Source organism: Maylandia zebra, linkage group LG1, assembly GCF_041146795.1.
Source record: "Maylandia zebra isolate NMK-2024a linkage group LG1, Mzebra_GT3a, whole genome shotgun sequence".
NCBI lineage: Eukaryota > Metazoa > Chordata > Actinopteri > Cichliformes > Cichlidae > Maylandia > Maylandia zebra.
In genome coordinates, this window is record NC_135167.1 from 8,337,612 (window position 1) to 8,360,901 (window position 23,290).

The following is a 23,290-nucleotide window of genomic DNA, read 5'->3' on the forward strand; positions in this document are numbered from 1 at the left end:
ATAACCGCCTCCATTACATTTTTTTTTCTCTGCAGAGTTTGGCCCAGCAAGATGTGAGTTATTCAGGGTAAGAAAGTCAGACCTGAGAGTTGTCATTTTAAACTCAAATTGCCATAAAAAAAAAACCAACCGCAGAACAATGTGATACAGCCACTATGTCACCCTCTGGCTTATGACCGTCATTGTTTGATGCTCTGATTTCTTTTTATTTGTTTTATGGGTTTTTTTTCAAGCCTGGAGGAAGCATATTTTCAAGTGGAGTTCTCCGTTATCAGCTAACACTATAGCTTAAAACAATAACACAGTACATATATCGACTGTGGGTGCGTCCTACAGGCGTGTGTATCGTACAAATAAAACAAATAAAACACTAGAATTTTACTCACTAAAACAGAGCACAGGGGTCTTGTACCGCCTGACTACACAGTGTGACAAATTATTTGTCATATCATTATTTTAATGCTAGCTTTTGAAACCAGTCTCAACTGCTATTTCAAGGAACTGCAGTTTTACTCACTTTAAGGTTTTTTCGCTTTCTTTTCTTATAACTTGCTGCCAGCTGTCTGTGCTTTCTGCCGACCCTTTTATGTACTGTTGAAGTCTAAATGCTTTACTGCATTCATATCATTAAACAGAAAGAAGAAAGCTATAGGAATGACATAAATATCATACTTGCAGTAGCTGTGTCCATGCTATCTGTGTAAGACAGTTGGACAGAATTTACTTATATCTGGACATAACAAATAAACAAGTCTTTGAAGCTGAAATATGCAAATTTATATTGGCAATGCATAACATGTAAATCACTGTGTTATGTTGAGCCTAAAACTGAAAACACATCAATGGACCTCATGTAGTCTCCTAGATCCTAGTTGGTATAGTGCAGCTGCCCACATCTGGATGCTACGTTGCAGTGTAGCTCGGTGGTCTAGCCGCAAGCATGTGCTGCTGTAAGTCAGTCTGTCACCCCAGGACTGGATGTGTCTGTCAGCTGCAGATGATTCTGTCTCAGCACCCTAAACACCATCTGACAATGTGCAGAAACTGGTGCCTTTGTTTTCCCAAGCTTGGAGCTTTGTAGTTCGGGTAGTTTGTAAGAAATAAGATGTAGGCCACTGCCTTCTATAAGCCTGTTAATGTCAAGAATTTATTTCATGTGAGTAAATCATGATGTTGAGAAGTAAGCATCATTTCAACCAAGGATTAAATTGCTTTAAATGTGTTGTCAGGCTCCAGACATGTGTCACAAAGAGCTGTTATCCCTGTTAATATGTGGCAAACTTTCAAAGTGCAAAAACACAAATAACCCTGCCTGGCGAAACCTCACAAAAGATTTAGTTTCTGCAGCAGTTACAGTGTTTTTCTGCTTTGAGAGGTTCCTCTGCCAAGGAGTGCCTGTTTTCCATGACATTTCTTTTCTTTTTCTTTTTTCTTTTTTCTTTTTTTTTGTGTCCCGTTTGGATCTTTAGCCATCAGAATTGATGTCTTAAGGCCAAGAAAGATGCCAAGCGGATTTATTTTACCAAGTGGATCATCATGGCCTTGCCATATTGGTCCATTTGATTGACCTTTATTATAATTATGAATTTATTTTAATTTCGGTTGCTACAAACGGGACAGACATGACTGGGGGATAGGACAGGGAGAAAGAATGAAAGAAAGAGAGGGAGAGAAAGAAAACCAAAGGGGAGAAGAGACGGTGAGAAGGGGGGAAGAAAGAAACCAAAAAAACCCCACAAACAAACAAAACACCTGGATCACCTGTGTGGAGAAAAAAAACAGAAGAGAAAGCAAACAAAGAGCAACATAATAAAAAAAACAGCACCATCACAATAAACTAGCTAGCAGTAGATAACAGTAGATACTAAATAATAAACGATATTGTGCAGCACGCACGATAGACAGCGCACAATGTGCTTTGAGGCAGCAGCCAAGAAAGGTGTAGTCCGCATCAGTGAACACCCGTGTGTACACCTGTGTGCACATCTGTGTGGATCAGCATGCTTGTATTCCAAAGGTTTCTCCATGTAACGATCTGCTAGGGAGTGTGGGGAGCCATAGCCCCGTCCACCAGGGTATGAAGCAGGTATGGAGGAGATCCAGGCCCCAGATATCCAGAGGCCCCAGAGTACAAGGACCCGAGGAGGACCACCAAAGGGGGGGGGAAACCGTGCCACCCTCCTGGGAAGAGCTGAGTAGAGCCCCAAAGGAGAGGTCATCCCGCAGCTACGGAGCAGAGACCAGAGGGGGTTGCAGTGGCGTGCCCGCGGGCTCTGCCGGCAGCCAGCTGTGCCAGAGAGGACCGAGCTTCAGGCCCAGAGGCCAGAGGCCTGAGGGCACCCCACCCCCCGGAAGGAGCCCAGCCGGGCCACAGGCGCCCGGCCCCGCCAATCGGCCACCAGGAGTGAGCCGGTACAGCCCCAGACGACAAAGACCACCAACACACCAACGTCTGAGGGCATCAGCCACCGGCAGGGAGTGTGGTGAGGGGAGATAGGCCTTCGTACTTTAGAGGGCCTGAGATGTACCCAGAGAGGTTGAGTCTAAGACCCAACCTGACATATAGACACAGACGAACAGGCGCACGCGGACACAAACGGACACAAACAAAATTGAGAGTAGGGCACCAGCGCCAGAGGTGGGTTGGAGTACACCGACCATCCTCTGGATGCTGTAAAACGTGCCCACCCCCACCCCCATGACATTTCTAACTTGATTTACTACAGTACAGATGAGCTACATCTAGCACTGTTGTTAATTTCAGGATGATATCATTCAGAGCATTAACTTTTTATTCATAATGTGTAGCCACAAACCAGGCCTCCAGCATGGATATTATTGCAAGGTAATTGTAAAATTATGCCAGCTGCTATTAGGAAGAAAATATCATTTCTTTGCATTCTTCGCAAATCTGATATTTTATTCATTCGCTCCCTCTAAACATGTATTGCCCTTACAGCTGCGTGGCCTCTGTAAGAGCAAAATTGCAACAAACTGATCATGGGCACTGTGTTAATCATTTACTGTATTGTCCCTTTATATCCTTTTAATATAATGTTAAACTCATTAAGAGACTTATAAGAATTTAGTTGCAATGTTTTGATAAAGGTTTTAGTTACAATAACAATAAAGAGTAGTGTATATGAGCACATGTGACATCAGATTTGCATATTGACTCTTTTAAACACTTTATAACTTCAATAATCATTATTTTACATTAACAGTGCACAACGTGTCTCTGCAGTACAGTGTACAGATTTGCTCACTTTGTATTTTGGTTTTCTGTGCCAAAACTGTAGATAATTCAAATCCATTTACTGGTTTTCTTTTCTTGTTATCATCCTAATTTCTAGGAAGTTGTTGTTGAAACAAAGATACAGCACTGTGTGGTGATAAATCCACTGCAAATTATCACCGTGGTGCCAAATTGTAGACTAGAATGTTTAGCAGCTTACTGGCGGATATAGCAGGACATTTGTTCTATCTGTAATTATTTTAAATTGACATTTAACTTCATAAAATAATTTTATTGCTGTAGTTCAAAAATGAGAATTTTTAATCTACACTAATGGCTTCTGTGGGTTTTTTTGTTTTGTTTTTTTGTTGTTTTTTTGTTTTTTTACAAAATGTTCATTTTGGTTCTCAAATTCTGCAAATATATATGGATTAGTCAGTTACAGACATAGATGTATACCTTTTTAAGTCTAGTCTGTCACCAGTTTTTTAGTCATCTGGTTGTTAGGTTAATTAAAACAGTGTACAAAAAAGATCCAAAAATAATATATATCTAGTAATGTCCTGCTCAAAACTATAGATCAGGACACACTCCCTTGTTGGCCTCGTATACTCTCTATACAGTACTGTATACTGACCGGAGTTTAGATAAACTGGAATATTAGAAAAAGCAGCTGATTATGGTGGTCTACAGTCACTGTTATCACGTGGTTGATGTTTAAAATTGATAATTTTTTAGGTCAATAATTATAAGATAATTAATATAAAAATTGTTTAAGAAATACTTTAAGTCACAGGAAGCCATTTTTGGGTTTGTTTAATAAAAAAGTATATTGTACTCATAAATGTACATTGTTAATTATGGCTTCCAACAAAATGATGCATTAATTGATCCATTCTCATTAACTTGGAATGAATCCATTAAAAATACAATGGTAGGGGTGCTGGTTTGTGCCACGTTGCCCACCATCAGCGCCTGAGATGGGCATCACTGTTGTATTATTATAGAAAGAAAGAAGGTATACTTCCTCTCTGCATTTAACCCATTCACTCAGTGAAGCAGTGGGCAGCAATGTGTAGGGACGGTACCTTGCTCAGGGGTATCTCAGGGTAGCCATTCAGTGGATTCGGACCACCGACCTTCTGATCATGGGGCTTCCACCCTACCTACTGAGCTTTCCCTGTTAATAGAGTGTTAACCTTACAGTATACAGTGCCTCAGGGCAGTTGTTGTTGTAATTTGGCACTATATAATTAAAACTGAATTTAATTGAATTGTTCTGCCTAATGGCTCTTTATGTATGTGACTAGATAGGTAGAAACGTTCTAGGTAAAGGTAAAGGTGTAATTGAAGAGCATTGGACTCCTTAAAGAATTTGAACCGTCTGTCCAAAGTAAATAGACGTGAACACACATTGACAGCTGACAGCAGATCGAAAGCCTTCCCTCAATACAGATAAACAGAGCTCTACAGACGCCACCATAGCTAGGATTATGCACTTTAATTGAGAGGGGAAAACAGAACTTAGGTGACTGCAATCTGCAGTCTACTGACATCTAGTGGTGAGATTTTACACACTGTAACGTTTCTATTTTACATACTTCTACTACAAAATCGACTTAATAACAAATCTAAAATAGAATTATATATATTGTCTTGACCTATTAAAAACATAAATAATCATCTGATGACAGCAAAGTTATAAAGCTGGAATATGAACAATAATACTACTTTTAATGAACAAACAGTGTCATATATGAGTGGCCGTAAGAAGAAGACATGTATTGGCTATGCAATAAAGCATTAAAGCAAAGGAGTACAATAGATTATTGGGTTCAAGAGGTTAATGTCTCTGCATTTACATGACGTCATTAGTGTTTTATTATTTATTTATATTAAATCATTTTAGGATTTTCAGTCATGACCACAATACTAAGCAGTGGGTCCTGAGGTCTCTGCTCTACTGTTTTTCAGTATTCAAATATTAAAGCTGCAGCGAGAAGTACATTGAAATATAGGCCACTAAGGATAGACTTGCTGTTCAATAAGAAAGAGACTAACTTCTCAGGCTCACTTCTCAGGATCTGTGTCTAATTCTAAATGTCTTGTTGTGTTTTCTGGGAGTAGATGATATCTCCAGTGACAAGTGCCTTTGGCAAAACTGTGTAGAATTCAGTTTGTTACAGAAAACTCTGCAATGTGATGACTTTAACCCAGCTGCATTGCATGGGAAAATATCATCAGGATCTGCTTTAAGATGATGCTGTTTTCAGTGTTCATGAGTTAACTTAAGGTCGACTCCACTGTCCTGACACATGTAACCATTTCCAGATGAAGGTGGGCTTTAGCGACATTTTCAAAATCCTGTTACAGTTCCACTAAAAACAGGGTGGTTTTCCTCAACAGATGGCACAAACCACCCACAGAGAGAAGGCGAAAAAAACATTGACGTGTTCTCAGAAACTAGGGTGAGGTTTAAAAGTTGTCTCTTTTTTTTTAACAGCCACACTGAGATTTCTGTTTGAGTTTAACTTGTAGCAGCTAGTGATATATAGATGTTAAAGATGTATTCAAATGTCACCGTCTTCACATCATTTTGATGGACTCATGTTTGTCAGAAAAGTATGCAGAGCAATGTTAGTGCTTTGTACAACTTACAAGACCAAAAAAACCTTGATTTTAATCGAGATATCGATATCGAGAAATTCCTTACCTTTCTAATATGTGTACAGAGTGTAGAATCTCTTGGCCCTTCCTCATATCAGAAGAATGAAAATCCTGGTTGTTTTTACATCCACAGTCACAATATATTACACTAACTATTCAGATTTGAAGTCAATAAATTCTCCACTCCTACATTAACGTGTTTTGGTTTAAACATTTTCCCATCCAAACGTCCACAGATAACCTCTCACCATGTCAGCATCTGTTTTATGAGAGGAACTTTTTTCCCTTTTTCAGGCAAATGCTGCCTCGCTTCTATAATGGTGTTGTTTTAGTTTGAAGGGATTTACGATGAAAATGGAGATGCAGAGGAGATATTCATTCATTGGTAGTCATTTAAACAGACAGCCCTACTTGACTCCATTTTAATTTGTTTTCCATGGTAGATATGCTGTGCTGTAGCCAGTTTAAATGTCCTCAGATGCGTTTTACCATATATTATGCATTTCGTTACAGCCAGATTGTAGCTTTTGAATTGCTCTGTATTCGTCGATCTGTAAAGTGAGATCATAAAGTGCAACGGTGCTTCTCTGAATGTTATTCTGTTATGTTTAGTGATTTTCATACAGAGTTTCCAACATAATTCCATGCTGACCACCAAAGCTTTTGGGAGTTTTATTTAAAAAAATTTCAGCACTCTTAGTTTGCTGTTCTTTTCTCCCATCACTTATTTCCTGTGTTGAAGAAGGCATTTCATGTTTGCTTTGGCCCAGCTGATGCTTTGGCCAAGAGCTGACTGGCCTGCTATGGGTGGGAGAGAGCAAGAATTTCATTTTGAGTTCACCCCCTTAGTCCACCCATGGCCACTATTTCTTCTTCCACCTCTCCGTTCTCTCTCTTTTCATCACTTTCTTATACCCTTCTCCACCTGTTTCTCCATTTTCCACTGTGTTTCTGTATTTTCACTGTTCTGCAACTGATTTATGGTGATCTATTTCTGCAAAATCCATGGGGATGATCCTATTTTTTTCTTATATACTTCCTTTATTTTTGTTTAGATCATTTCACTACAGGAACATATGTGAAATGGTGAAATCGACCAGTATTGGTCTTCTTCGTTGAGGGTTATATTTAACAGTTTTTTATGCTGAGTGGAGTATGCTGGGGTTACACCAAGTGGAATGCATCAGCTGCATCTGTGAATTTACATTAACGCCTGGTGAAAGTTGTAATCTGATTTAGAGTTTTGAAGGTGGCTCTTTCGTGTCACAATTTCTTTCCCTACCGTTATGTTGGTAAATGTGGTTGTACTGGACTTAAGCTTGTCAGACATGCTAAAGCTTAGCATGTCTGACTGTACGGTAGCGCACTGCAACCAGTTTTGACTTCTGGGCCACCTGTTTAACAGCGACAGACTTTTACTGCTGCTTTGACTCAATTTATGGATTGCTGATGTTAACTGTTCTATTTTTACTGTGACCAAGTATCCTGTAATTTATTGCCACCAGTGTGATGAAGAAACCTCATACTGTCGAGAGGAAATTTGCCATCAATTCAGAGGCTGTCATTCCAAAACGATGCCTTCTGGAAAGTAACGATGATCATGCTAATTAGCCTTTCTTATGTTATAGTTAAGTAAATGACTTCATTGTGTTTATTTAGCAGATTTTTTGATCTATATGATCTGTGTTTATTCTGCATAATCTCTGTTATTCCTATTTTTTTCACTAAAAATGTTTTATGATTAGCACACTTTACTGCTCTTTCACTAAGTAAAGATTATCACTATATCTCATTACCTCATTACTTCTCTCTCTGTCCCGCAGAGTCTAGGATGCGATGAGTATCTCGGATCAGGAAGGGTGGTGGACAAGTGTGGCGTGTGTGGAGGTGACAACTCAACCTGTAGGCTGGTTTCAGGAGTGTTCAAACATAGTTTATCCAAGATCGGCTATCACAAGATAGTGGAGATCCCAGAAGGAGCCACCAAGATCAATGTTACTGAGATGGTGAAGAGCAGAAACTACCTAGGTGGGTGGTAAACATACTCACAGGATACTGTGCTGTGGCTGTACTGACGAAGAATAGCCAGTTAGTGCAGTTTTGTCTTCTTGCTCATGGCTGGTTTCCTTAATTTTATTCTAGCTGCTGTATTGCAGCTGGGTGAATGTATAAGTTAAGTTTAGCATTTTAGCCAACAGAACTGCTTTAGCATTTCACTGTTTTGATTATGAGCACTAACAAGTAATTTAAAGCACCTAAATTAAAATTACACCCTTTTTCCCACTTTTTTGTTACTCTTTATTAGTTCAGCATTCGTTCAGGCAGTCAAGATCAGTCATAATCTTCAGTGGATCTCAGCTATGCTCTATATCAACTAATACACTCTGTGTTTTAAGCTGCATTAGCCTGACCACAGTTGTGCCTGAAGTCGCGTTGTAACTCCCCTCGACTCCATCTTCCTTTCATGTTCTTTCGGGGCCATACCTGTTGTCACTGAAGCCTGATGTTCTGTACAGTCTTACAGCTGGTATCTCCTCCTGTGGCTTTGTGGAATTGTGGAGACGTGTGCTCTCCTAATAGAGCCAAAGAGAGTGTTATTTCTTTCTACAGTAATTTAAATGTTCTTTTGACTACAGTGGCCCTGAATGACCTGTAATCTAAAAGCCCCACCTTCCTCCATAGTGCTTACTCCTACTCAGTCTTTACTCTCTGCCATGCTGTGCTGGGCATATTCTTTATTTAAACGCAGATGCCAAATATAAAAATGTTTCCGTTCACATCACATTATATTTCATTGCATATGTGACAGCTAAATGAATTATGTTTGGGAAAAAAATAACAGAGATCGTTTCTTAGCAGCACATCAGTCATACTATAATAATATTTTGACATCTGCTAGTTTGCTTGAGAAAAGAGGTTTTAGGTATTAGTTGCTAAAACTGTGTGAACAGTATAGAAATGCTTGAATGTTGGCCATATACTTTAAATAAGAGGCCTCTAAGAGTGCTTGTCGTTGGTAACTGCTAATTTAGCTGTCTCGCAGCAAATAGAGCATTTTAGTTTCCATCCTGGTTTACAGTTCCATTAGTCACAGTTTGCTGCAGAGTTCTGCTTTCAGCAGCTCAGAACATACGTCAGAAAACCGCCATCTGCCATGCGTAGTGTTACATGTATGACACCAGTGAAAAGAAAGTCATGAAAAGAAATCATTAAATGATGAATGTGAGAAATGTTTGTTACATTAGCACTAAATAAGCCTGAGCAGGTAGGAGCTGTTTTGTTACATTTGTTTTATTAAACACCATTTTGCTTTTTAGGATTTCTTTGGCCTTATGCCTATATCGCCACCCACTGTGTCTTAATGTTGTTTAGTGGAGCCTTTGAGTGACCCACACTTTTTACTGAGGTGCAACAGTGGGACAGTAGAGGCTTATTTATTCAGAAATGGCTGTTGGAATGTCAGACATTGTTTACTGAGAACCTTGCCCTGACTCAGCATTGGGTTTAGAGGAAGAGGAGAGCAGTCCTAGTCCACCCCACCACCCCCCATCCACCCACCCGCAACTGCTTTCCCTGAGGAAAGTGCATAAACATGCTTTCATCAGAGGATCTTACCCTTCAGGACTCACAATCTTTTTTAATTAAAGTGCGGAATTTCACCACCCAATAAAAAAAATAAAAAACTGGAAACATTAAGACGACGAATTCAGTGGCTGTCTTTCAAACCCCAGCTGCTTAGATGCCAAGTATGCTCAGCTTTCTTTAATTTGAACTGACCATTTATATACACAAGTACACAGAGTTATGTACAGACAAAAAATACTAGTATTTATATGAAAAACTTTGCTGCACCTTATACAGCATTTACAAACTCTTCATTCTTCATTCACACATAGCAAGAAAAAAAACGTGTGTTCTCTAAGTGGATATGTTTTCAGTTTAAAAATCTGTGGCACATTTATAAAGGTAAAATAAAGAGGAATGATCTGAAGGTGTTATGCATTGAATTTATAAAAAGATTACACAGTTCCAGGGAGCAACATATGTTTTAAAATGCAAACGAGACTAGAATCAGGCAGGAGCCATCAACTATATCCTCATCACGTCCCTGATTTTCCCTTCAATAGGCCTTTGTTCTACGCTCTGCATCTCTAATAGTGCTTTTAGTTGTCCAAACACTCTTTTACAAGCCTGTCTAATGTTACACTTCTAATGTCTTTCTAATGGCCCTTTTGTATTTAATCCATGAAATCAGTGGAAAAACCTCTTGGGAGATTTTGTTACAGGATTTGCATGAAAGATTTGCCAGCACAAACAGATTGTCACATTTGAAAAAGACATTGCTCTGAAAGTGCATGTGAGAGCTTTTATTCAGTTAGCTACTGTAATTACCTTTTTGGGTTTGAGCCACTTTTAAAAAGAATACAGATCCCATTATGCCAAATAGTTTTACATTAAACAATAATTATATAGAAGAGCTTTTTGGTTACATGTTTTTCTCATGTGTTTGTCAGTCTTGATTGTCAGTCTCTCTGTGTCTACCAGCTTTGCGAAGCCGATCAGGGCGATCAATCATTAATGGAAACTGGGCAATTGACCGGCCAGGAAAGTATGAGGGTGCAGGGACCATGTTCACCTACCGCCGACCCAATGAAATCAGTAGCACAGCTGGGGAATCCTTTCTCGCTGAAGGCCCCACAAATGAGATTCTGGACGTTTATGTGAGTAAAAAAATCAGCTTGAACCCCAGGAAAGTTACGGTGTTGGGTCTCCTTGTTTTTTTTTTTGTTTGTTTGTTTGTTTTGTTTTTGCTGACCTGAGAAACGGCGTAAAATTTTGAAAGTGCAAATGTTGAAAGGCTTACAGTTCTGTTTTGAAATTGTTGTCTAAGTCTCATCTACTTTCACTCAGATGATCTTCCAGCAGCCAAATCCTGGTGTTCACTATGAGTACATTCTCCCATCTGAGAAGCTCGTGAGCCCTCAGCAACCAAGCCGCAGGCCGGAAGGTAAATAAGACCCACTTTTGGCCCCTCCTACTGTGTACAAACGACCAAGCAAACAACCAGTGGAGAAAATAACTTTTAGATAAATTAATAAGTGCGTGTTCGTTGCAGGCCTATATATAGCTAGCTATATCTATCCATAGAGTATATCAAATTGATGACACTTCACATCTTAGGGAATGCTGTGAATGGACAGGATGGATACGACCAGCAGAATCATCAGGAAAACTTTAATCCAGCTGGCAGTGGAAGATATTCGCCTCCTCCCACTGAAAACCAGGTACCCTCCGTACAGCCACCCAGACGTGAGAGAGAATACAACTGGAAACTGACTGGTGCTACAGAGTGCAGTGCTTCCTGTGGTAAAGGTCAGTTAAAGAAGTTTATGTTGAGCTTTTTTTTTTCTTTTTAGTTACAGAGAGAGTAATAAAATAACAAAACGGTGAAAAAAGTTTGCTTGAGGTTTTACAGTTTTTTTTTTTTGATGTGTATATATATCTGTTTGTGATGCAAGTCTGCATTTATATGGCATTAAAATTATGTTACATCCAGTTATCAATTATGTAAAAATTATGTGTCTCCATGTGCATGTTAAACTATACCTAAAGTCAAAACTCAAAAGTTGCATTGCTAAAACATTAATCATTTGGTCTTTATGACATTGAGTAAAATATGACTTTACTGAACTTTTAATTGCACAAAAGATTTCCCCATGCGGTATATACAACAATCAAAATTTGTTTCAGGAGTTAGTGCCTAAATTTCTACTTTTTAGGTTTCAGATATTCCATCTTTCACTGTGTCAACCGGCTGACTCAGGTCCAGGTATCGGACTCTTTGTGTGACAGCAGCAGCCGACCAAGTCCACAGGAAGAGGCCTGCAACTTGCAGCCCTGCCCAGCATTGTGAGAAATTTATCCTCTGTTTCTAGAGTGCAAATTGCAGACGTCTAAATTTAAAAAGTGTTTTTTATTCTACATGCAAGTTGACTTAATAGTATGCATGTACGCAATGAAGCCTTAATATAAGCTGTAAATATCACCCCAAGGTTCGATCCTTTAAGCAAATTTTCTATCCAGGCATTTCAGATCACACTGAGAGATGACGAGGAAGAATGTATTTTAAATTTTACCATCCATGTGGAAATATTCATACAATTTTTTTTAAACTGTTGTTTTAAAATATAGAAATTGATGATTTTCAGGTGAACCAAGTTTTTTACATCCTCTTAATTTTGTACAGTTTCTGTCCCTAAAGGAACAAATCACAGAAAATACAACAAATGAATGTCGCATTTTGGACACTAATGCTTTTCATTTTATTTAATAGCTGGGATATTGGAGAATGGTCAGAGTGCAGCAAAACCTGCGGTCTGGGCATGCAGCATCGGCAGGTCTTGTGTCGCCAGGTTTACGCCAACCGCACCCTCAATGTCCACACGAGCCGCTGTCGACACCTGGAGCGGCCTGAAACTGCCAGTACCTGCCAGCTAAAGATCTGCAGTGAGTGGCAGATTCGCTCAGAGTGGACTTCTGTGAGTGGCAGCAGTCAGACTTAATTTAACTTACAAGACTTTTCTGAACTGACCCTGAAGTTATGAAAGTTATCTTGAATCTGTACTCCTGTTCTCTACTCTTATATCTTATATCTAAATTGAGCAAATAAGCACACTCATGAAAAGAAAATGGTACAGTCTCCTTAGCTATACATACCTCCATAGTACAACACTATCCATGTAGTATGTATCTTCATAGTGCTCTGTGCCATGTGGGCTGGGTCAGAGGTCACGAGAGGTACACTGTGTCAGCAATGTGGGCGACTTTGTTCCTGATGAGGAGTGCAACATGAATCTGCGGCCCAATGATGTGGAGAACTGTGATATGGGAGCTTGTGCCAAGAGCTGGTTCTACACTGAGTGGGGCAACAGGGTAAGTGTCAGCAGGAGACACAGTAACTTTCATTCATTTCTAATAACAGAGCTAGTCTTTGTATACAGAAGGTCTGTCTTCATCACTCAAGTAGCTATTCTTGATGGCCAGCTGATATAGATACCTTTTGATGATTTTGGCAGGGAAACATACAACTAAGGTCAGGTAGAAAGTTTCATGCCTATGAGGAAAACTATGAGAAAATAAAATCAATAAAGACAGTGGTTGCCACGCGATCATAGGCTGTGCTTTAGGCTGTTCCTGCTTTCAGGTTACATTGCATGACTTTTGTAAGCAGCAGAACAGATTAGCCATGAACAAATATTAAGTTCTTGCAGGGAAAGGAAGACCTCGGTGGATGACATGAGAATCCAACAGAAGCACGTGTTTTTTGTTTTACAGTAATGATACCATTTAACTTTACGGCAATACAATAGGACTAAAAGAAGAAAGTGAATGACTTTAATTTTGCAGGATTGCCTAGATTCCTCTTGATTTGAAACATACGAACTACAAAGCCAGCTAAGATATGAAGTTTCAAAGTGGGCACAGTTAGGTTCTCTATTTCCTCCTCACAAACTCATACCACCTTTGCACACATTTGACTTGTGTGCGTTCTCTTTAATGTATTTTTCACCCTATGTTTCTACTTTGTGCAAAAATTTGACCTAAACTCTAATACGTTTTGCTCCACAGTGCTCAGCTGAATGTGGTATGGGTGTACGGACACGGGGAGTTCTCTGCCTGACCAACCAAATCAGCAGTCTCCCTCTGGAAGGATGTGGCAGCGAACGGCCCGCAGACTCTCAGGTCTGCAACAACGGTCCGTGTGAGAATCGAATTGAGTGGTTCACAGGACCCTGGAGCCAGGTATGAACACAACTGGAGGTTACATTGTACGTACGGGGAAGTTGTCAGATATGTAGGACTTTACATTAATATGTCACATGGGTTTTTCTTTCCTGATTTTGTGTTTAACTGAACATAGTGCTCTGCAGAGTGTGGCACCGGCACCCAGCAGAGGTCAGTGGTGTGTTTGATGAAGTCAAATGAAGGATTCACTGTCATGCCACCATATGAGTGCTCATCCCTGGACAAACCTCTCAGGCAGCAGAGCTGTAGCCTCAAGGCCTGTGGAGCAAAGTGGTACCACACTGACTGGAGTGCTGTGAGTAAGATATAAAACCCTCTATCACAGTTTAGATGCTTAGAATCCTCACAGTGCTTAAAACGACTGATAAGAAATCACTTTAAATCTATCGTAGATGGTTGTTTGAGTTGTACATAAAAGTGGTGTAGGCACAGTGATGTCACTCATTGGTTTGTGGGCACTTTGTTTTGAACCCTTAGGTACTTTTTTAACCGCATATCACAACTGGTAGATCTGTCTCTGTGGAGACTTCATAGCCAATAGCAGCGACTTGCCAATCACACATAGCCCTGCTCTAAAGCCAATCCTATTTATGTCATTTATTTTACTCTAAATAGTAATGAATGTCAAGCCTTATTAAAATTTCTTGAAACTTGCCCGTGAGATTGCAAACTCGTCAGGATTTTGAGTTTATATATATTATATATTATAAATTATTTTTTCTTGGCTTTTATACTATCTGTCTTTTTAAAGCAGAGGAGTCGCTCCCTGCTGTTCATTAAAAAGATTGCAGGTTTTAGCCCCTTTCCCATTCCGAGAGCTAACTATCTGTGAGAGCTAGCTGATGAGTCTCCTGATTAATAGGTAATAAGTAGGTTATAAATATAGGTTATAAATAAGATTTATAACCTATATTTATAGGTATCTTATTTTATAATAAGATTTATAACCTACTTATAAATACTTATAAATAAGTAGGTTATAAATCTTTATTTGCTATGTACCATTTTTGTTACCGTTTAATATGTAACAGTTTTATTTAAACCCTCTAAAATGTGTCCTGGTGTTTTTGACATTAAATAAATGTAAAGTTTAATTAATACTAATTAAAGGACATCAATAGCACAATTTCCCTTGAACCTTTCTTTTCAGGATTCTGACTGGTCAGATTTAACTGACAGTACCCAAGCAGCCCACTAAACTCGGATTGGTGCCTAGCATCACCTTTTTACATCTGACACCTCAAAACCAGATTATCCCATTTTCCCTATTAGAAATTTAATTGAAATAGTTGATCAAATTTTGATCGTAATGTTTAGAATATTCGCTGTGATATCCTCACTGACTTTAGGGCAAGCATATGAGAATGATTACTGTCACTGACTCTTGCTCTTCAAGTGCTCCAAAACATGTGAAGGAGGTTTCCGTGTGAGAGAGGTGCGCTGTCTGTCTGATGACATGCTGTCCAGAGAGGGCTGCGATGTGCAGTTGAAACCAGAAGAGAAGGAGGACTGCAACCCAGAGCCCTGCATACCTCTGATAGGTCAGTCAATGTTTTATACGATTGACCTGAATGAATATTTATTGATGATTTTTAGCATCAACACATTGTGAGCATAATAAAGGGAATGTCCTCCCAGTTTCCCTGAAACTCTGTGGCTCCACTGCCATATCTTTATTGAATTATATTATCAACTCTTATTTTGTATTCAGATGAGAACTGCAGAGACAAATACTTCAACTGCAATGTGGTGGTCCAGGCTCGCCTCTGCGTGTATGATTACTACAAGACAACATGCTGTGCTTCATGTTCCCGGGTGGCCCACAAACAGTCGACCTATCGCCGACAAAGCTAGCGCTCTCTACCAGGGTCACTCCGCTCCATGGTGGTCCAGAGTCAGTACCCCCTGGAGGCCCTCTGGTCCTGTGGCAGCTGGGAAGAATAGACTGGCTGGACCTTGCCTAAAATAGGCACTTGTTGTTTTTGCCAACTGTGGAAAGTGAAGAAGGGACATTTTTGTTGGTTTATTTGAAGACAGCTGTTATGAGGGAAAAATGGTGTGTGCCAAGAATCCACTCACTGCAGATGTCAGCTGTGGTGAGAGGCATCAGTATCAAAGTGGAGAATCTAAAACACTTAAAGGATTTGATCTGTGTCTTATTCAAAGAATCCCTCTTCTTTGCTTCAGTGGGAACAGTTTGCAGGTACTGTTTACCGACAATGACGCTTGTGGATTACTTATGAAGAGGAGAGCACGAGCTGACTGTGTAACATGGACCATATATGGTTACACAGCAGAACTCAGATTTATGGCAGTTAATGTAATCGCACATGTTGTCAGTTATTTCGCATCCACTGCTGACCAAAGATATGTAACCTCACCAAACTGCCGACAGTAGCAGATCACCACCTTTTCCTGAAAAACAAATACTGTGCACCTTCCCTGCTGCCAATTGCATATATTTGACTGTTTTCTGGCAAACCATGTCTTTTTCTCCCTACACAGCTACGAGGTCCAAAAGCAGCCTATGTAATATGTATGTATAAATGTATGTATGACAATGTGAATGATAAAAAAAAAAGGTTTTCAGGCTTCTTGGACAGCCCAACACTCTGCCAGTAACTGAAGAGAAAGAAAAATCTCCCTCTTTATTTATTTGTGTGGTTCCCTGTTGTTACATGAACCACCCGTGGCCTCTTTTTAGCTGTGGTGATAAAACTTTTGTTGCCTTTAAACTAGTCACAACTTTGAACTCGGTGTAGGCATTTCACAGCCTGCTGGATGACAGAAGCAGATAATCAGAAAACTTTTGCATTTTTGGAGAGTTGAAACTAACTGTACATATTTCTTTATTTCTAGTGGGATATGATCATTCCACACTGTGTAATTCCTATGAACAAAATATACTGAATTATCTATAATATATTATTTACATTTGACTCTAAAGAGAAATCATTTCAATGTTTTACAGTTCTTGATATGGTGATACATACATCTGGTTTGCATTTATAGTAAATCCTTATTAGTGACCAATCTTTTTCTACCATAAAACAGCCATTTTCAGTTTTGTACAAAAGTGCACACAGTACCTCTGAAATGCTCGGCTCTTGTTGTAAATGCTATTATTGTTTCCCTCCAAGAAAGATTAACTTACCTCTGATTCATAAGTACTGTATCCAGATATTTTGCAGATATTTTCCTCTATCAGAGAAATAACTATTTTGAAGTGTCAACATGATGGCATGATTTCTTTTAAATCTTAATTCAATCATGAAACAACTGAATTAAGTATTCAATATATGACTGCAACTAATAAAACATCTGTATTTGCTTTATTTTAGATCCCAGCTGTTCCGATGTTAATTTTCTTGAGGAAATTTTCTCTAATAGGCAGTAGACTTTTCAGCAGCTTTTCCTTGTGAATCAGTTTCACATCACATTGTGCATTCTTTTTTTGCAGCAGTTAGAGTTTGGCATGTAGACCCTGAGCTCAGCACTCCCAACAAATATAATCAGCACAGCACAGAAATTGTGGTAGATCCTGGAGTGATGGAGAAGGAGCAATGCACTAATTACTTATAGTCTTTCCTATGAAGATATTAACACTTTAAAACATTGAGCTTAAGCATAAGCATTGAACTTGCAAAAGTGTTTTTGTTTTGTTTCTGGTCGATTGAAAAGATTAACAGGTTTAAACTAATGACATTTCACTCTGCCATCTAATCTGTATTTATTGTATTACTGTAAATAAAATTAGTGAAGCAAATTATTGCTCACAATATGAGCCATTAATATATCCACTGACTTAGCCCTGGTTCACAGCATTTTTCTTCTGCTAGTACGCATTCAGTAACTCCAGTGGAGCGACAGCGTTTCTGTATTTAGCTGTCGAAATTGTGGAAGTGTGCAAAAATCACCACAGAATGAAACCATCTGTATTCAGAGCTCAAACAACATCTAATCTTCCCCTCACTCCTGCCCTCATCATGAACTTCTTCCTGCAGCTTGACCCCTTTTTATTGCCCTCTCACTTCTGCACCAATCTTTTCTCTATTATTGATGACACATCAAAATTCCAGGAACAGAAAAGTGCTTTCATCCTCTACTGTCTTGAAACATTGGCTATTAGAGGAATATTTACTGACTACATGTTGTGATGCAGACAACCATAGAACTGTGTTCTGTTCTAACCTCAGGGTAACCTCCTACGCCTTGCACATTGGCGGTCAGTAGGTGTCTTAGACTATGAGGCATGAATACAGAGCCCACGGTGAAACTTCATTATATCCTCCAAACTGCCATACAGAATAATGGTCTCCACAATCTCTTCCGGGTGAATTCTTAACCAAGTGCAACCTTTACCCAGTCTGTGTATGCATGAAGTACTCTTGTACGGTCAGACTACAAACTTCTTAAATAAAGAGCAGTAACCCATTTAACTTCTTTGGAAAAAAAAACTAAAATTAAATTATTTCATATATAGACCATGATGCAGGGATTAAATCTTTGCTTAACCAGTGCATAGTATCATAGGGGAGCTGCTGACAAATACAGTTGACAAGATAATAATGACCTCAGGTATAAAAATTTGATAAGACAAACAAATACGTAATACAATTTTACCAGACTGTACATTACTGTAATATAGTGTATGACTTTATTTTGAACATTTTAAAATAATACAACAATATATATAGAAAATATAATACTTATTTTTTATTTATACTTTCTTTTAATCCCGGCTCCTTCAGTAAGTAATACCCACTTTTTCTTTTTGTTCATGCCCCACCCTATCATAAATCCTTTCTTACAATTTGTTACATGTATTTGGTTGTATAACTCCATTAACATATAAATTTACAGATATTTAATACACATACACACAGATATTAACTGTAAATGGCACAGTAGTAGTTATAATTAACTATTTAATTTAACTACAGTTTTGTTGTAAATCAAAATATTGTCCAAATTATTTTTTTAAACAAAAGTTATGATTTCCATTAAGTTGCATATTGCATTTTTAGAATTGTATGCCTCTAAAAAAGAGTGGCATTTATTAAGAAAATGTGATTTGCAGGACTCTTTCAAATCAATTTTTAGCTAATAAGCAGTTAAAAAATGATGTTTTGTTTGTTTGGACACAAATATGCCACGTTGATGCAAGACAACTTTTCTTTTGAACAGTTTAACTGGCACATGAAACTGTGTGAAATTTTGCTATAACTGGCGTGTTAATACTTGAGTTCCCAGTAAAAATGTGTTCTGCAAGGTCACAGTAGCCCTGCCCAGATCATTTCATTACTGAGGTCGAGTCAGCATTTGTCTGAAATCTGAATAAATATCTGAATAATTTTCTGGGATTAAAACAATTAAATAAAGTATTTCAGTCCATAATCATATGGATTGCAGTCCTTTAAGTGTTTAAGTCTTTCTTAGATTTTAGTAAAAAAAAGAAAAGAAAAAAGAATCCAACAACTATGCCTCTGTTTTTTAAGCTCTCCATGACCGAGAAAAACACTCCAAGAAATATTCATTACTTGTGGCCTTCATTCTAAGACCAAACTATGACTAGAAGCAACATCTGAAAACACTTCTTCCATGACAATGCTGTGTGCTGACAGTTAAAAACCTTATGTCCCACAGATATTTGATTACGACAAATCCCTCCAGTAGTGTTCCAGCTTTCTGACAAGCTGAAAGGTAGAAAAAAAGCTAAAAATAAATAATAATAATTTATCAAAGGAGAGATCAGAGAATACATTTCTTTTTTTTATAAAGGATTTATACTGTCCTCTTCCGCCTCCATTCTTTTTAAAAATTAATTCACTACTCAATCTTTTATCATCACACGGTCAGGCACATCAAACACTTTTATGGCTCTTGACAGCAACATGTGGTGTTTTATTGTCTTCTCATTAGTTTCCATTGGTAAAATACACCGCTTATTATCAATTTTAATACTCTGTTTGTCTAGCCTTCACATGCTTCTTCTTTTGTAGGGGGAAAATGCAATCATAATACTAGATTTGAACAAATCACAGTCTATAATGAGTTTATAAGGTGGTGTATTTGCTATTAGTTGTTAAACAATTTACTGTTACATTATAGTTCAGTTGTAACCTATTGATGCCAACATTATTACAATGGAAAATCCTCCTTGTTTTTGTAGTGAGCTTTTTAATATGTTCAGTACAACAACAAAATTCTCACTGCTAAGGGATTATTAGAAACTTAGAAGCACAACCCCATTCATTAGTGGATTTAATAGCAGTATCATCACTCAGTACAATCAAAAAGGCATGTTTCTATCAAAACACTACATCTGAATTAAGTGAATTTCAACATAAAATTAATAAAAATCTTCCAAACCTAAAGCAATAAATGTTTGCAAAGAATTTTTTTTACATTGAATATAATTTTGTCTTTGAGCTGTACTATTATAGAGCATAAAGTGCCCCATTTTAAGTGATATTAGTCTCTGTTTTTTCAGGATTTGTCTTATTACACACGTGATTAAACAGTCCATTCGTTTACTCTCATAAAGATAATAAAGTTACACTTCTGAAAACATTAGGAAATGATTTATTACTTATTAATAGTATGTATGAACGGCCTTAAATGTCTTATCAGAAAGCTGTGCCCTGGACTCAAATGCTTTGTTAAAAAATATTTAGCATAATATCCTCATCCTGTTGATGAAGGCTATAGTGTATGTTGCTTCAACAGACTTTTTACGATGTCATTCCTAACATCACCATGTGATGGCGCCAGTGTCAGCCTGATTTGCCTTACCTCAAAGTGGATTCCCTGCTCCTGGAGTGAAGCCCCTGCCACACGAGACTTTAACATTCAGATGCAATGTGGGGCTCGGGGAGAACTGTGGCCTGCCAAGTGAAGTCCTTATCTCATGTGTGGTTAAGATTTTTTAGAGTAAACATAAAACATTTCAAGGAACTCAAAAAGTACAAACCCTGAGGAGCCTGAGCAGAGTTTTCAAAAAGTTGAGAAAGTCAATGAGTAAGCCCTCAGGCACTAACTGATTTACTGTTTATTATTGCACAGCTCCAGAAGAGGTCATAACTGAAATTTCGTGAGACAGTATTGCAAATATATTGCTCTAATGTTACAGCTTATTGGTCAAAGGCAATTGTGTTAACTGCTCTGCTCTGAGCACTTGTGTCAAGTTCAAATCAATACCACTTAAACAGTTTGCAGCCTTATGGGATCCTAGTATCTTGATTCATTTAAGGTATTCCGTGTTTTAGTAGCTATTAGGAAGGTTTCTGATGGGAAACCAAATATTTGGATTCTTACTCGTTAAAAATGACAGAATTCAAGAATAGAAAGTAGTTACAAGTTAATCGAGGCAATGCTCAGCGTACACTGACAGCTTTATTAAAAAAAAAATCATGAAACATTTTCAACAAAGATATATTATTGCCAGCTTTGACAGCATAGTTGGTACTATTTTCAACTTGTGAGTTTGTCTGCAGAAGTGTGTACGTTATTCTGGCAAAAGTTGTCCTGGAGGCGCTGGTAGCTTAGTGTTTTGAGTTGGCATTTTATGAATTTGTCAGTTCAGTTCTGCTAAAATTGCACAAAGATATGGCTATACGACTAGAAAAAATGAGGGCTGAATTGCAGCGTGTGATCTGAGATTTCACTGGGATTGGAGCAAAATGGTTTTAAGGTCTTTTCCAGGCAGCAATGCCACCTGAGTGCTGAAAGGCTGCAGCTTTGTGTATAATTTAAATGAAATGCTGTGCTAAATATATTTGGCTAAAAGCAATTAATTTTTAAATTTCACTTTTGTAATTGAAATGAAGTAAATGGATTAAAATGGATGGAAGGTCTGGCTACTCACCTAGAATTTAGTTGAAATTCATATTGTATTTTGTGAGTCTTCGTGACTATTTTCCTGTAGCTGCTATCTATATATCATGCATACTCACACACCTATACATAGTTTGGGGTTAATTTAGGATTCAAGTAAGGTACATCAATATGTGCGCTAGAGAAGCCTGTCCAAATGTTGATGACCTCCTCTACTTCCTGCCACAGCCACCCTTGTTGTCCTTTGTAGAAATGTCATGGCTCATGTCATATCATCAAGGTTCAATTACTGCACAGAAAAAAAGGTCACATCAGACCTGCAGTAAAGACCAAAACCAACACAGACTTGCATCACGCTCCACCTCATAAATGGCCTTTTTCATGTTGAAGTGGTCTTCAGGAACAATCCTGTCAACAGATGCAAGCACAACTGATAAAAGTGCAATAAACTACAGAAAGAGCTTAGTTTCATATTCTTGTTTTTAAAAGAGGTCATGTGATAGTATGGGGGGATAAAGGATCCGTGTGAGGAGATGAACTAAATTTACAGCATGTGTAGTCAAACGTGTCATGAGATTATTTGGGTGATAACATAAAGACTTTGCCTTTGAGCTAGTTCGCAGCTGACATCTGTGGACTAGCTGATGATGACTACTGGCTGTGCACACAGCTCTTGGGGGATTAGTGTGACTTACTTTCATCCATATTGTACAGCTCTCATGCAGTTTTTTTTAAACCAAAAGGATGGATTTGCAAGAGGCCCCGTCAGTGGCTCCTTAGCAGTCATGTTCAGTCACTGCAGTACTGCTGATTCACATTTTGAAGGATATTAATAGGCAAGTAAAAGATCCAAATGTCCCAAATGGCTTTAAAGTATAAAGTAAATATCCTACAATATTAGATGGGGCCAACCAACATGATTAGTGGTAAAGCAGTCATAATTGTCAAAAAGTGTGTGAGAAAGAAAATAGGAGAAAGAAAATGAGAAATATGTGGACCATAAAAGAGATGGCCTAAACAGAATGCCAGTCTCAATATAAGGAAACCTATTTCCTCTTCCTATAATGGCTCAGCAGATGGTTTAGTCCACTTGTCTGGGTTTCTGTGTTAAATCTTATGTTAACTTCACTGTGTAGACAGAAACCTAAATAAAGATGCTGGGAAATAATGTGTTGAGGGGGGATAGCTTAGTGTTTAGCAGTGTTTGTGCTAACAGGGAGGGAATGAGTAGATAAGTGAATCCATTGATTGAATCATAAAAACTGTATCCCAAGAAAGATGATTTTAATTAATATTAATACTTGTGTTTTCCACCAACCTGAAACATCCAATGTTGAAACAGTACACACAGCTGGATTTCAGGATATTTCAGAATATTGTTTTTTAAATCAGCAAAACATTATAACATGTATAACTGTGGGATGCCCTACAACCCAGCCAGAAGTCTGGCTCCCGTGGACCTGCCAACTCGTTATGTATATAAAACATAACTGTAAATACATAGACAATAATTTCCTAGAGGATTAATAAAGTTTTCTGATTCTGTTGAATTAGTTCTAACCTCTAACATTCTAACCTCTCCATCATTGTGGGCAACACCAAAAAGCTGTTAAAGGGCATTGCAGATCTGCACAAAGCTGGAATGGGCAAGAACCTGGCGAGAAGGTAACAACTGTTGGTGTGATTGTTCTAAAATGAAAGAAATATAAAATGAAGGTCATATAAGCTGTTAAACAACAGAAAATA

At 38.3% G+C, this 23,290-nt stretch overlaps 1 protein-coding gene across 2 annotated transcripts in view; it reads left to right on the top strand.

The window, feature by feature from the left end:
* thsd4 (thrombospondin type 1 domain containing 4) overlaps nt 1-17,474 on the top strand; it is a 48,281-nt gene extending 30,807 nt beyond the window's left edge. For both annotated transcript variants that reach the window (XM_004539719.2, XM_012919798.2), the window contains 11 exons: nt 7,726-7,930; nt 10,448-10,623; nt 10,814-10,910; nt 11,084-11,275; nt 11,683-11,812; nt 12,237-12,441; nt 12,662-12,835; nt 13,532-13,705; nt 13,824-14,003; nt 15,105-15,249; nt 15,420-17,474. In XM_004539719.2, coding sequence (XP_004539776.2) covers nt 7,726-7,930; nt 10,448-10,623; nt 10,814-10,910; nt 11,084-11,275; nt 11,683-11,812; nt 12,237-12,441; nt 12,662-12,835; nt 13,532-13,705; nt 13,824-14,003; nt 15,105-15,249; nt 15,420-15,562 — 1,821 coding nt within the window. In that variant the 3' untranslated portion in view covers nt 15,563-17,474. The remainder of the gene's footprint in view (nt 1-7,725; nt 7,931-10,447; nt 10,624-10,813; nt 10,911-11,083; nt 11,276-11,682; nt 11,813-12,236; nt 12,442-12,661; nt 12,836-13,531; nt 13,706-13,823; nt 14,004-15,104; nt 15,250-15,419) is intronic.
* The last annotated feature ends 5,816 nt before the right edge of the window (nt 17,475-23,290 follow it).